This window comes from Garra rufa, chromosome 21 (genome assembly GCF_049309525.1).
Source record: "Garra rufa chromosome 21, GarRuf1.0, whole genome shotgun sequence".
Taxonomy (NCBI): Eukaryota; Metazoa; Chordata; class Actinopteri; order Cypriniformes; family Cyprinidae; genus Garra; species Garra rufa.
Genome location: NC_133381.1, coordinates 35,758,912 through 35,774,738, shown reverse-complemented (window position 1 = coordinate 35,774,738; position 15,827 = coordinate 35,758,912). Strand labels below are relative to the sequence as shown.

General features: G+C 37.0%; 1 protein-coding gene across 1 annotated transcript in view; it reads left to right on the top strand.

Moving 5' to 3' along the window:
- The window catches only part of fut8a (fucosyltransferase 8a (alpha (1,6) fucosyltransferase)), a 124,950-nt gene extending 109,326 nt beyond the window's left edge, over positions 1-15,624 (top strand). Inside the window, exons 7-11 of the mRNA XM_073826949.1 lie at positions 1,812-2,049; positions 8,448-8,694; positions 10,509-10,685; positions 11,059-11,209; positions 14,260-15,624. Coding sequence (XP_073683050.1) covers positions 1,812-2,049; positions 8,448-8,694; positions 10,509-10,685; positions 11,059-11,209; positions 14,260-14,592 — 1,146 coding nt within the window. The 3' untranslated portion in view covers positions 14,593-15,624. The remainder of the gene's footprint in view (positions 1-1,811; positions 2,050-8,447; positions 8,695-10,508; positions 10,686-11,058; positions 11,210-14,259) is intronic.
- Positions 15,625-15,827: the final 203 nt, after the last annotated feature.

Genomic DNA, 15,827 nt, shown 5'->3' with positions numbered 1-15,827 from the left:
AGAGTTACATTTATTTAATCAAAATACATAAAAAAAAATATTAAATATTATTTCTATTTAAAAGAAGTTTTCTGTTTTAATATACTTAAAAATATCATTTATTTATGTGATGCAAAGTTGAATTTTCATGAGCCATAACTCTAGTCTTAAATGTCACATGATCCTTCAGAAAATATTCTAATATGCTGATTTATTATCAATGGTGGCAACAGTTGTGCTGCTTAATATTTTTTTAAACCTGTGATATTTATTTAGGATTCTTTGATTAATAAAAAGTTAAAAAGAACAGCATTTATTCAAAATAGAAATCTCTTTTAACAATATACGTCTTTGCTATCACTTTTTATCAATTTAACACATGCTTGCTGAATAAAAGTATTCATTTTAAAATTAACATTAACCCCAGACTTTGAACTGTAGTGTATTTTGTTACAAAATATTTATATTTTAAACAAATGCTGTTCTTTTTAACATTTTATTCATCAAAGAATCCTGAAAAAAGATCACACGTTTCAAAAATAAAAATAAAGTAATTAATTAATTAAGCAGCACAACTATTAATTTCCAACATTGATAATAAATCAGCATATTAGAATGATTTCTGAGGGTTCATGTGTGAGTAATGAAAATTCAGATTTGCATCACGGGAATAAATTATATTTTAAATAATATTAAAAATGAAAACCTATTTTAAATTGCAATAATATTTTACAATATTACATTTTTTCCTGTATTTTTTTTTATCAAATATTGTATTATTAAAATCTTGAGGCTGATTACAGCAAGACATTACTCAATTTTATCCCGTTAAAGGTCTCAGAGGTCATCAAATGTGAATCGTTGTTATTATGGCCATTTAAATTAAAATGAATGATAATGCTACATGAAATCCAGTACAATGTGATTCAAAAGAACTCCATTTCTGCTTTGATGTTGATGAGTAGCAAGTATTTGGCCTTACTGATGGGTCAGACAAAGATTGGAAAAACACTGCTCTGCATTATAACCTACTCATTTGGCCCAGGGGCAAACTTTTGTGCTACTTGAACTATGTTAACTTTGACTAATAGCACTGTGTCAATGCTCTCCATCAGAGAGACAGGTTAGAGCGGTAATGAGAGCTGGAGTGTGATTAAAGTGATGGAGTGTATTTTACTTTGTGTGTGAGAGACAGACAGGTTGATAACAATGAAGCCGTGTCTCTTATGAGAAATGACAGTCCTCTGTCTGTCTCACTACACTGCTGTCATCCATCTCTTATCTACAATGCTCTCTCTCTTGCTCCTTTCTTTCTTTTTACTCCAGTCAGTCGCTTCTCTATTGTCTCAGTACGAGAGAAACAGCGATAGATAGACGGACCATTTTCCGTCCTGTTTGTTTCGTCTTCTTTCATCCAGCCAAGATCATTCAGACATTATATATTGTTTCTAGTGCCAGGGCCAAATTTATAATTTCCTCCAGCACGCACTAAAAATATTTTCATGCTTGAAATGACTGGAGAGTTTCAAAAACCTGCTTTTTTTTTACCATTTTAGTGGTGGTCTAGAAAGATGTATAAAACAAGCGCTTCGCAAACAGCACGACACAGAAGTCACACTTGAGCTGTCAAATGCAAATTCATGTGGTGTTTTTGACATCTAGCAGATCAAGGAACCTGTTCGACTATAAAAAATGCCATATACAGCAGCCTCAGACAGTATTTCTACTGATGTTCAGATGTTTTAAGTGTGCTTTCTTTGTCTAAAAGTGTCCACTGTATGTGTAGAAAGCCCTTCAGTCCTCTCTCTCTCTCTACTGATCTGTATCTGCAGAACCCTCAGGACTGCAGCAAGGCTCGCAAGCTGGTGTGTAACATCAATAAGGGTTGTGGTTACGGCTGCCAGCTGCATCATGTGGTCTACTGCTTCATGATTGCCTATGGCACTCAGCGCACGCTCATACTGGAGTCGCAGAACTGGCGCTATGCCACCGGCGGATGGGAGACTGTCTTTAAACCCGTCAGCGAGACTTGCACTGACCGCACGGGGGCCTCCACTGGACACTGGTCTGGTCAGTAACACACATGCACATCAAATCACACAGAATGCATAACAACACATAACATACAAGGTTAAAATTATTTATTACAATGATTAATTACTGTTTACTCAAATAGGCAATTTTATGCATTTTTATACCATTTATAACTCCACTTATAATGTTTGTTCTTCCAGAACAAAAATTTACTCTCCCCCTTGTCATCCAAGATGTTCATGTCTTTCTTTCTTCAGTCATAAAGAAATAGTTTTTTTTTTTTTTTTGAGGAAAACATTTCAGGATTTTTCTCCATATAGTGGGCTTCTATGGTGCCCCGAGTTTGAACTTCCAAAATGCAGCTTCAGACGATCCCAAATTCTGTTTATGATCCCAGCCGAGGAAAAAGGGTCTTATCTATATATTTTTTTTTATTACAGTTTATATACTTTTTAACCTCAAATGCTCGTCTTGTCTCTCTCTGTGACGTGCATGAGTAGTCTGTGCATCTCTGGGTCAAAACAGTTAGGGTATGTGAAAAACTCCCATCTTGTTTTCTCCCTGAACTTTATAAACCATTTCAGAATCATCCTACATCGCTGCAGAAGTACCAACCCAGTTTTTGCAAAGTGAACATGCAAAGAAGATCAAACACCCTTAACAAAAAAGGTAAAACGGCGATGTAGCGATTTTGAAGTTGAGGGATAAAATGAGACATTTTCGACATACCCTAATTATCTTGCAACGGAACTGATTTCAGGCAGAGCAAGACAAGACGTGCGTTTGAGGTTAAAAAGTATACAAATTGTAATAAAAAAATAAAAATAAACGATCGTTTTGCTAGATAAGACCCTTCTTCCTCAGATGGGAATGTTTACAACTGCATTTGGGATCGTTTGAAGCCGCATTTAAACTGCATTTAGGAAGTTCAAACTCAGGGCACCATAGAAGTCCACTATATAGAGAAAAATCCTGAAATGTTTCATAAAACATAATTTCTTTACGACTGAAAAAAGAAAGACATCTTGGATGACAAGGGGGTAGTACATTATCTGTAAATTCTTGTTCTGGAAGTGAACTTCTCCTTTAAACAGGTTGTTTTTGCTCTGTTATAATTTAGAATTGCACTACCTTTCAAAAGATTGGTATTTTTTTAAATGCTCTGTTGTTCAGAAATCATTCTAATGTGCTGATTTGGTGCTCAAGAAACATTTCTTATTATTATCAATGTTGAAAACAGTTGTGCTGCTTAAAGGTCTACTGAAGTGCTTTGAAACACGCAGCATTTTTCCATGTGTTAACGTAATTTCGACTGAAACAGGAAGACAGGACATGCTGCTGCACCCCCTTTTTTTAAATAAATAATAAATTCCTTTATTTCATTTCACCATGAAGAAAATGCAAATTTTCGGTGAACAAGTGCAGCTTCAGCATCAGTTTGTAGTGTAGGAGGCGGGACTTTTCGGATTCTAGAGAGCATTTGATTGGACAGAACGTTTGATGAGACGCTGAAGTGCAGGGTGATGTCATCAAATTCGTTGATCCATATTGGCGGACGTTATAGACTGTATGTTTTGATGCTTATGTCTTCTAAATGCGAATTTTGTCATTGTTTTAGAGCACACAAGCTTATAGACAACCTTAAGGCAAACATATTCATACTAAAAGCCAAAAAGCTTCAATTTTGATTTCATGGGCACTAAAATATTTTTGTGGAAACTAAGTTTTTTCAGGATTCTTTCATGAATAGAAAGGCCAAAAGAGCAGCGCTTATTTAAAACATATTTTTATTTTTTAAAGAATATTGTTACTTTTGATCGATTTAATGTGTACTTGCTGAATAAAAGTAATAATTTATTTGAGAAAATCTTAATTTAATGTGTAAATTAGCTATGAATGATCTCTTTATTCATTGCTTATTCAGTAGAGGTTTGAGCTCTCTCATCCTTCAATTCTTTTATCCACAGTATACTGTTGTCAGCAAATATATTAGCTGTTTTATCTATATAGATATTTTATTGTTCATGCATGTTTAAAACACTAATTTAATAGTACTAATAAATGTAATCTTTACAGAATATCCATTTTTCATAGTGTACATAATAATATTGCAATGCCTTTATCTTTTAAAATATTGATTGTAGTTTTTATTGTGATTTTATTAGTGTTTAAAATAGTGTAAAGTTTTATTATCAGTCATTTATCATTCAGTATACGTCTGTCAAGCCATGAGGCTGTCACACCACACATTATGTTCTCACACAGTAAAATTCATTGCTGAGCAAAGAGAAAACTGACAATTCGCCAACAGACAAGACAGAGCAGGTTACTTTTTGTATAAAACAAAGTCTCAGCTTTCAAATTTGGTCTTTTTTTTAGTAAAATAATAATTATCATTTTGTGGCTCAAGCGGCACGTCAAACGATCATCTTTTTGGTCAGATTGTCTGTCAATCAAAGTTACATTCAGTCCATGCTGAAATGCCATGATTAGGGTTTAAAGGTGCCATAGAATGGAAAACTGTATTTACCTTGGCATAGTTGAATAATAACAGTTCAGTCTCAAACACCATTGTTTCCTCCTTCTTATATAAATCTGGTGTTTGCAAAAGACCACTGAAAAATAGGCCAATTCCATCATAACAGCGACTATTACGTAAGAGTCGCGATCATTAATAGTTACACCCCCAACATTTGCATAGCCCAATCATCAGAAGTTCTGCAGCTAGGATATTGTGGAAAAAAAACAAAAAAAACAAAGCAAGGACAATAGCGAAAATGGCAGATCACGGGAATAAATGTTATGTTCCAGGTTGTGCAGGAGATGTTAAGTGCAGGGATGGGTTGGTGTCTGTACTCAGAAATGCAAGGAAAACAAATAAGGCGTTCTAATAAAATAATGCGAGCCACTGAAGGGACATGGTTAGTTTACTTCTAGCGGTAGCCTGTTACATTGCAGTACATAAGATTTCACTTACCACATAAACAGTGAGATGGCTGCGCGGACGATGGCGAATGATTTACAGATCCTGAGCATCACTAACAAGCATCTAAACTTGTCAAATATGTGGTAAGTACTGCCACTGTAGTATAATGTTACACAGAGCACGTGCGATCACAAAAGTAAAAGTAAAATGATCGTGCATTCAAAACGGCAGTTTCAGTGACCCGCATATTAATAGCGGCTCAAGCTCATGATTAAATATATATTTTCCTCCATGTGTGAGCTACTGAATGAGCCGCTCTGTGAAACAGCCAATCAGAGCAGAGCTCATCATTATTATTCATGAACCTTCCAAATAAGGTAATAACAGACCATTTCATTTTAGGGACAAATCCTAGGGTTGTAAATGGACCTGTAAAACCGTTTCTGGAGAATTTGCCCTTTCCTATGCCATATGCCTTCTATGTAGATATCAGAGAACAATTTAAATTTTTGATCAAGATACTCTTCATGTTTGTTTCTTGTGTTGAGATTAGAGATCGGCTTTTATATAATTACATTGTTTTATTCTTGTACTTAGTACATATGTTTTTTGGCATCTTGCTGGTTAATAATGTCAGTCTAAGTAATGGTCTGTTGATTGTTTTTCATAAATGCAACTCTTACAGATTCAAGAACATGTATTCAATAATGTTCATTTGTGAAACTTACTAATGGTCATTTTTATATCCACTGGCCCTGTGTAAGAGTCTGTCTAATGGGCTAAACCCAGCGTTCAGAGGAATCTTTCTACAGCTGGAGTGAACCTGCTGTGCTCTAAAAGCAAAGCGGAGGGAAAGGAGAAACTGCCTTTAAAACATGAAAGAAATGACCTCAAAACAAAGCAGCGCTTTCCCATCACTCTTTCCTCCCAGAGGACACAATCTCTCTTAGTTCACCCTAAAGCCTGAGTTCCGCACTCCACGGACCAGCGAGATTGACAGAGATGGAGACTGAGCAAGCGAGTTATATTAAACATGCTATTCCAACTTATTACGTTGCATTTATGCATTTGCCAGGCACTTTTATCCAAAGCGACTTAGAATATATTCAGGAATGAGCTCGAAGAGGGCCAAGGCTTGCTGCTTTTCACATTCCCTGGGAATTGAACCCATGACCTTGGTGTTGCCAGCGCCATGCCATCAGTTTTCACACATTAGCATTAACATCTTGCATTCTCATAATGTACGCACATACTGACGGGGCCCCAATGGATTCACCCTAATTGTAGTGGAGCTTTCGAGAGATGGTTCTCAATAATGTACATAACCCTGTTAATGCCTCTAGTTATGACATGCACGGGGTCAAAGGGCAGTCCAAATCCTGTAGGATAATCCTGCTGGCGTTTAGAGAAAATACCCCCGGCAACATTCGCACTCAAACACACACGCAGCATTAAAATGAGTCAGTGTCGCTTCAGCGGTACACGCGCACAGACAGCATGAATTAAAAATAATAAAGAAGCCTCCTCCCTTGAAGCCCCCCCTTCAATTTATTCATCAGGATGCAAGGACAAGATGCAATTTAGATTCTCTTGCTGCTCTAATGAGGATGAGAGAGAGAGAGAGTTATTTTGTTTATCAGTGCAATGAGGGGTGCTGGGCTGGAAAAACCTCATCCCCATGCAAAGAGCCTAACAGCAAGGTTATATAAGATGGCTGGGGAGTTTCTCCAACACTTCTTTGTGTGAAAAATACTTTTTAACATTTAATGCTGCATAAGGCATAATTTAAACCTGGCATGCTCTTTGAACACATTTTTCCCTGATAAAGATTTTTTTCATTTCTTCATGGTTGAACAATATGGATTTTTCAGTAGTTATCACCTTTTGATCCGGATCTAGAGTGTTTCAGCCACCAATGTAGTACGCATATTGTGATTGAGGCATCACAATATTATTTTGTACAGTATGAAAATAGATATTCATGATTCACTAAAGATTGCATTTATTAAATTATTACTCATACAGAGTTAGGTAGTAACAGATTATATGCAATCTGGTTTACGCAATCAAAATCCAAAAATGTAGAAAAAATTTAATTTTAAATACTTGTAATCAGACTACAGTTTTTTTTAATTGAAATATGATTACATTTATTTAAATATTACTGATACAGGGCGGGGTAGTAACTGATTACATGAAATCTGGATTACGTAATCAGAATAAAAAAATGAACTTTTTTATTGATTGCATGATTACATATACACAATTAACACACATTTATTAAATTATTACTCATACAAAATCCAAAAACTAAGTACTTGTAATTAGATTAAATTACATTTTAAAATACTTGTAATCAGACTACAGTTACTTTTTTAATTGATTACATGATTACATATTATACACAATTAACAATTAATACACATCTATTAAATTATTACTGAGACTAAATCCAAAAATGAATTACTTGTAATTAGATTAAATTACATTTTAAAATACTTGTAATCAGACTACAGTTACTTTTTTATTGATTACATGATTACATATTATGCACAACTAACAATTAATACACAATTATTAAATGATTACTAATACATTAGGAAAGTAACTGATTACTAATCTAGATTGTGTAATCAAAATCCAAAAAATAAGTACTTGTAATTAGATGAAATTACATTTTAAAATACTTGTAATCAGACTACAATCACTTCAGTTAATAACAAAATTAGATTAAATTACATTTAAAAATACAGTTTATACACTGATACAAAATCCAAAAATTAAGCACTTGTAGTTATATTACATTTTAAAATACTTTTTTATATCAATATGGTATAGGATTATCCTTTTTAAATTAATGTTACAAACGAGTTAGGTCAAAAGTAATTTGATTATATTACCTAAAATGTGTAATGTAAAGGATTACGTTACTAAATAAATAAATAAGTGTTTGTGTATAGTATATAGTGCATCCCTAAGGCCTAAAACATACTCTGGGCATGTATGTGAATGTAAGCACATAATAACACATCCAGTGTAATGGCACAGAGCTTTGAAGGGAACTCCATCATCTCGCCCCCTTGAGGATTGTTGCCACCACACTAATGCGAGAACATACTTAAAGAATATGGCATATACACACTAGCAAAATGTACAGCGTGAATACAAGTGCCTGCCAAAGGCGTTAATGTAATGTAATGTAAAGTATGTACAGTTTGCCGCCTGCTTTTAATGTATTCACCAAGCTTTCGTATATTTTCATACCTACATGTAGTATGTTTCTGGCCTAAGGGTGTTTTATTTTCCTCTCCTGTTCTCGTGTTTTCAGCCCCCGTGCTTTATTCCGTGTGTGCAGCTCCTTCGTCAAGCTTTATTGACTTGATAATTGTAAATTAATTTCATATTGGAAAAGCATGTTAGGCCAATTTACAGTACATACTGCAATATTTCATGTCTCCAGTGCTTCCCTTTATTTCTTCCGCTCATTATCTTATGCGTTTGTCTGTAGGTGAAGCAAACGATCGGGACGTTCAGGTCGTCGAGTTGCCCATCGTGGACAGCCTGCACCCTCGTCCCCCCTACCTGCCCCTGGCCATCCCTGAAGACCTTGCGGATCGGCTTCAGAGGCTTCACGGAGACCCACCTGTGTGGTGGGTGTCTCAGTTTGTCAAGTACCTGATCCGCCCTCAGGCTTGGCTGTTGAAGGAAATGCAAGAGACCACCGCCAAGCTGGGCTTCAAGCATCCCATTATAGGGTGAGACATTACACATCAAAGCATCACATCAGGCCATCAAAACCACTCAGATGCTACATATTTCACTGTATTTTTATTAGTGGAGCTTTCTGAGACAGAATGTACTATGCTTACTTATATTATTGGATTTAAGTTAAGTATAAAATCAATAGAAGTTAATGGAAATTAGCCAATGACTGTTTAAAGCTATGATGAAAACCTCAAGTTTAGGAAACAGGCACTGATACAGTTGAGGTCTAAAGTTTACATCGCCCTTTCGGAATCTGCAAAATGTTAATTTGACCAAAATAAGAGGGATCAAACTAGATGCATATGATTGTTTATTTAGTACTGACTTGAATAAGAAATTTCACAAATAATAGTTGAATTTATAAAAATGAACCCATTTGAAAGTTTACATATTTCCCATTCTTAATACTGTGTTGTTGTTTTTTTGTTTGTTTGTTTTGTTTTGTTTAGTGATAGTTGTTCATGAGTCCCTTGTTTGTCCTGAACAGTTAAACTTTAGAAAAAAAATCCTTCAAGTCCCACAAATTCTTTAATTTTCCAGCATTTTTTTGTATTTGAACCCTTTCCAACAATGACTGTATGATTTTGAGATCTTTTCGCACTGAGGACCACTGAGGGACTTATATGCAACTATTACAGAAGGTTCAAACACTCACTGATGCTTCAGAAAGAAAAATAAATACAATAAGAGCCAGGGGTGAAAACTTTTGAACAGAATGGAGATTTGTACATTTTTCTTCATTTGCCTAAATATCATATTTTTTTCATTTAGTACTGCCCATCAGAAGCTACAGAAGATAATTACATGTTTCCCAGAAGACTAAATAAGTTAAATTTATCCTAATCTGCAAATTCAAATGCTCTTAATGCATGGTTTTTCCCTCTGAAGCAATAGTAAGCGTTTGAACCCACTGTAATAGTTACATATGAGTCCCTCAGTTGTCCTCAGTGTGAAAAGATGGATCTCAAAATCATACAGTCATTGTTGGAAAGGGTTCAAATACACAAAAATGCTGGAAAACCAAAGAATTTGTAGGACCTGGAGGATTTTTCTGAAGAACAGCAGGCAGTTCGTTCAGGACAAACAAGGGACTCATGAACTACTCTCACTAAACAAAAAAACACAGCTGTGGATCATTCAGGTAACAACACAGTATTAAGAATCAAGGGGGTGTAAACTTTTAAACGGGGTCATTTTTATAAATTCAACTATTATTTTCTCTTGTGGACTATATATCAACATCTTTTATGTGAAATATCTTATTCAGGTCAGTACTAAATAAACAATAACATAAATTTTGTATGTTCCCTCTTATTTTGGTCAAAAAATTAACATTTTACAGATTCTGAAAGGGTAATGTAAACGTTCGACCTCAGCAGTAAGTTTTGAATGCATTTATGTGTGAGAGTGGGAGGGAAGGGGAGAAAAGAAGGAGAGAGACCCTTTCACACAAACCACCACTGCTCCAACAATCAATCTCCACTTACACCCACTTTGCTCTCTACTGGGAGCGCAAGCACTCACAGCCATCTTTCTGTCTCTATCTCTCTCACACACACCATTCTTACTTTCTGTCGTCTCTTTATTCAGCCGCCTGTCCTTACACACACACATAGGCACATAATGGTTGGCATTTTCAGAAAATCGGCACCCCAAACGGCAAAACCTTTAAACATCTGTTTAAAAAAACAGAGAAATTTTATTCTGCTGGTCTGTATTTTTTCCTGTTCTTTGTCGACCTTGAAACCCTTTCTCACACGGGCGCACACAATCAGACTGACCCAGGTATTGCTCCTCTCTCCAGGGTGCATGTGCGGCGGACAGATAAGGTAGGGACGGAGGCGGCATTCCACCCCATAGAAGAGTACATGGTGCATGTTGAGGACCACTACCAGAGTCTGGCCCAGCGCATGCATGTGGATAAGAAACGGGTTTACCTCGCCACTGACGACCCCTCTTTACTGCAAGAGGCCAAGTCTAAGTGAGTACACTTTATACAGTCTATGAAAACGAAAGACATAGTGCCACAAAAATGAAAATTCTGTCATTAATTACTCACCCTCATGTTGTTCTAAATCTGTAAGACCTTTGTTCTTCTTCGGAACACAAATTAAGATATTTTTGATGAAATCAGAAAGCTTTCTGACCTTGCATAGACAGCAACGCAACTGATATGTATAAGGCCCAGAAAGGTAGTAAGAACATTGTTAAAATAGTCCATGTGACATTAGTCATTCAAGCGTGTTATGAAGCTACGAAAATATGTGAAAAGACAACTATGGTTTGGAATACAGCAAGAGGAGTGCCGTCAAGGAGAGCCTTTTAACCCACTTTTGTTTTGCGTTTGTGTACAGGTACCCTGATTATGAATTTATTAGTGATAATTCTATTTCATGGTCGGCTGGGCTACACAACCGCTACACAGAAAACTCTCTGAGAGGAGTCATCCTGGATATCCACTTCCTCTCCAGGACCAACTTCTTAGTGTGCACCTTCTCTTCACAGGTACAGTTTGACCCACTTTTGTAGAAGTTTTTGTTCTGTTCATCTTCTACACTGACTTTTTGTCCCTTTCAGCACTCTGCACTTGTGTAACTAGGTTTTTTGGGGTGAAGTGCGTAACGCTGAAACCCTATTGTTATTGTTAGAATGGCCAAGGATCAGCAATCTCAATGTAAAACTAATCATGAAGACCAAACTATAAGTCGCAGAGACTTGAAACTTGGAGGGGTGGTAGTACTCACACTGCCGACAACGTCAGCAAGACTTGCTCCAATCGGCCTGACGGGGGGGGGGCTACAGTGATCAAAAGTATGAAATCGCTCATAACTCCCAAACCGTTAATCATAGACTCAAGTGTCTTGTGTTGTTGGAATCCTTGGCTCACGCTGGACAAAACACATGCCTCAGATTCAATCGTGAGCTTGGTGAAATTTTGGATTTAAAAAAAAACAAACTACTTGTGCGAACTAGTCCTTTGTTTTTCGCCCGATTGGAACCAAACCAGTGCAGAAAGATTTTCTAGAGAGTAAATATCAATAATTATAAAAAAAAAAAGTTAAACTTTTAACTCACCATTGCAAAGGGACACCAAAATGTTCGAAGGGGGGCAGGGTCACGGTTTGTAAAATGCCTATAACTCCTGAATGGTATGAGAGCTCAATCTGAGTTTACAGGGAAAGAATCGCAGAGCTTGGCCACTTGGTGGTGTTATAAGAGTGAAAAAAAAAACATAAAAATGGCAAAACCTATGCAACCATTTGTCCAATCAACATGACAATCTCTGAGCACGGTCTTGGTCCAATATGCCAGAAATGTCTAAAAGGACATGTGCGTATCTCAAAAAAACATGGCCGCCATTGGCCGATAAATTTTGAGCACCTATTAGACAAGATTAATGGAGTCCGGTCAGAATGAAATGCAATTGGCCCGTTTGACTCACGGCCCCAAAGATCTATGAAAAATTTTAATGAAATCGGTCACTTGGGGGTACTTGATTGTATATTGTGCGGTTTTTCGTACATACACACAATATTTGTATCATATGATAGAACTCCTCATTCCGGACAACTTTGCCTCTAGAACCACTGCTGTATATCAAATAATTTGTTAAATGATTGAGAAGATGTAAAAAAAACTTTTTGCGAACTAGTCCTAGGTTTTTTGCTCAATCTAGAAAAAAACACTGCAATACAGTTCTCTGGATTCTCTAGGTCAATAATTATCAAAAAAAAAATTGACATTTACCAATTTGGGAAGCTGTAACGGGGTCGTTTAGAAAAGGGGCCTATCCAAATTTACCCAAAATCCTACAAAGCCTAGAGAAAAACTCAAAACTTTACGAAACCTGCTGAGCACATGTGACAGGTGATTCTAAACAAGCATGCAAAGTTTTAAGGAGATCAGACCACAGCTGGTGCTATAAACGTTAAAAAACATATGGCATGTTTTTCCAAGGTAAATTACCTGGATTTGCCATGCTTTTTAAATCATTGATTTAGATGGTTACAGGCTTGCTTAATAATGTCTTTTTTCATACTTAAATGAACCCCGGTAATCGCTATTTGCAGCTATATTTTTTGGGGGTTTTTTTGCAAGTAGTGCCTAAACCTCCCACAGCATTTCTATGGGAATAAGACTTGACTGTTTGATAACCCTCAATTTCTTCTTGTTACTCTTTTTAAAACATTCTTTTGGGGATTTGCTTTAGGGTTTTTGGTCATTTCTTTCTTCTACGGTCCACTTTATGTTAAACTTAAGCTTTTTATTAAATAAACTCATATTCTTCACAAGCACTCTCTAGTACAATGCAGTCTTTATGGCTTGTGATTTTAGCTTTCATGCCAGACATGATGTCTGGCAATCAGTAGTCTTGCAGATCCAAACTTTTTACTATCGGCAGAAAGTCTGGCCTACTTATTCTGGCCAGGAATCGCCCACTTCACACTGTGCAGTTTTTGGCTGTCGATTTTGGCTGCCAAAATCAATTATATTAAATACTATTTGTATTTTACAGATCACCAATATTTGATTGTTTAGTGTGACATATTCATTGCCAAAAGACTAATTGCCTTAAAGGATTAGTTCACTTCCCAAATAAAAAAATCCAGATACTATACTCACTCCAATGTCTTTCCAAGATGTTCATGTCTTTCTTTATTCAGTCGAAAAGAAATGAAGGTTTTCGAAGAAAACATTCCAGGATTTTTCTCCATGTAGTGGACTTCAATGGGGAATAATGGATTGAAGGCCCAAATTGCAGTTTCAGTGAACATCTTGGATGAATTGGGGATGAGTAAATTATTAAGAATTTTTTTCTGTAAGTGAACTAATCCTTTAAGGAGTCAAGTAGTGTGATTGCTCCTACAAGTTTTCAACAGAACAATTGGGAACAAAGTCTTTCCTACAATATATATCATACACTTTGACATAAAAGACATGGATGTCACAGTGCACAAAGACTTTTAACCAAGATCTCACTCGAGTCAGAATGGGGGTAGCCAACCCTGCTCCCGGAGGGACTACGTTTCTGCAGACTTCAATTCAAACCCTGTTATTTTCAAGTAACCCTGAGCACTTTGATTACCAAGTTCTGGTGTTTTATTAGGGTTAGAGCTGAACTCTGCAGGACGTTAGCCCTCCAGGAGCAGGATTCACTACCCCTGTTGTAGACTTATCAACAATCGTAAAGAACCATAAAAATTGTACAGCATGCCTAGCCTGTCTAGTGACTTCTCTGAATCCATCTTTATACCAGGCTGATATATTGTCAACAAGACTCTGAGAAAGGCCAGTCAGTCAGATCGATGTGTTTAAAAATGAAATCTTGTCATCTTTGTGTGCCGTATGACTATTCATGAGCAGCCTGTGGGTACTTTGTTCTAATAGTCCTTAATCTTCACTTCAGCTTTTCACGAGTAGCGCTTAACCATTGTAAAGTCCATTCATCTTTGTCAGGTGCACCTGCATATCCTCTCAACTCCACTCTGCTCAGAAGATTCTGCTTGAAAGCAGCTTGTGAACGTGTCTTTTGTTTTCATTTCCATTGTACGCAGGTGTGTCGAGTGGCCTACGAGATCATGCAGACTCTCCATCCAGACGCCTCCTCCTTCTTCTACTCCCTCGATGACATCTACTACTTCGGTGGGCAGAACGCCCACAACCAGATCGCTATCTACCCGCACCAAGCACGCAACAGCGACGACATCCCACTGGAGCCTGGAGATGTGATCGGCGTCGCGGGCAACCATTGGGATGGAAACTCCAAGGGAATCAACCGCAAAACGGGCCGTACCGGCCTCTACCCCTCTTATAAAGTCAAAGAGAAGATTGAGACAGTGAAGTACCCCACGTACCCAGAAGCGGACAAAATGCTCAAGAAGCCGTAGATTGAGACAAAAACAGTGCAGATACTCTTGTTTATGAAATGAGGAAACCCTGGACCACCCGGATGGGAATGCACTTTGTGTGTGAGTGTGTATGAATGTGTTCGTGTACGTGCGTCTGCTGTGTGTGTGTGTTGTCTAGGGATTCTTCACAGGGTTTTGGGACACCTTCCTAACTCTGGTGCTTGGACTTTGAGTCCCCCTGAAGTGGCAATCAGGGTTGTGGAAGAGAAAAAACAAAGAGGATGAACTCAGAAATGGAAGGCAATGTACTGTAGGTACTTTCTAATTAATCTCCGGGTAATGAAGGGAACTGAATATGTTAATTTAAGAACACAACTGGAAGAAGTGACTTTGCAACTCCAAACCGACCATGACAAAGGAACCATAAACCCGGGTTACTCTCGTCCTCCTATGCTCTTATACCTCCTTGTGCACAATGATGGCATCCTTTACTCTAGCCTCACTCTGGTTTCTCTCATGCCAACTGACACTCCTCTTCACACCCATGAGCTATTAATTTCCACTGCCATACTGTGCTTTTAAATGTGACTTATGCTGTTTTTATTTTCATTGTAAGGTTTATCATGTGTTTGTGTGTGTGTGTGCGTGTGTGTGTGATCGGAAAACAGTGCCTATCAGGGCGACTGACTCACTTTTACGGAACGAGTTTTAACTCTGGAGCCTTACGGACCAGCCTTTCCACGCAGATTTACACTCCTCCCCTCCTTTCCACTTAGTGTCTTATCCACAGCCATGTGTCCATCATGTTTTTTAAGAGATCATTTCATGTTATTACATTTTAAAATGCAAAACTGATAAGAAAATGTCACTTAATATGAAGATAATGATACTAATATTATTATTAATGAAGATGATGATGATGGTGGTGATAAGAGAAAGTATAAATATGGTAACAATGACACCTGCTGTCATTATAAATTGTAGTTAATCATGAAGGAGTTGTTCAATGTTTTATGTTTGCGGGCATTGTCTCTGGTAAGCAGGTCAAATAAACTTGATCAGCCAAATGGGGTTTCTGTCTGTATTTTAATGTGTGTGTTCCCTAGTGTTTCATTGAAATTCTAAAACAGATTTTAATTACTTATTATTTAATAATTGCACTGACGTTGTTAGTTATGTTTTATCTAGTTTTATAAGCAATTCCAAAACTGTAAACGCAAGTCATACTGGTGGAATAGATTCTCATTTTCACCTCATAGAAATGCCATCAAAAT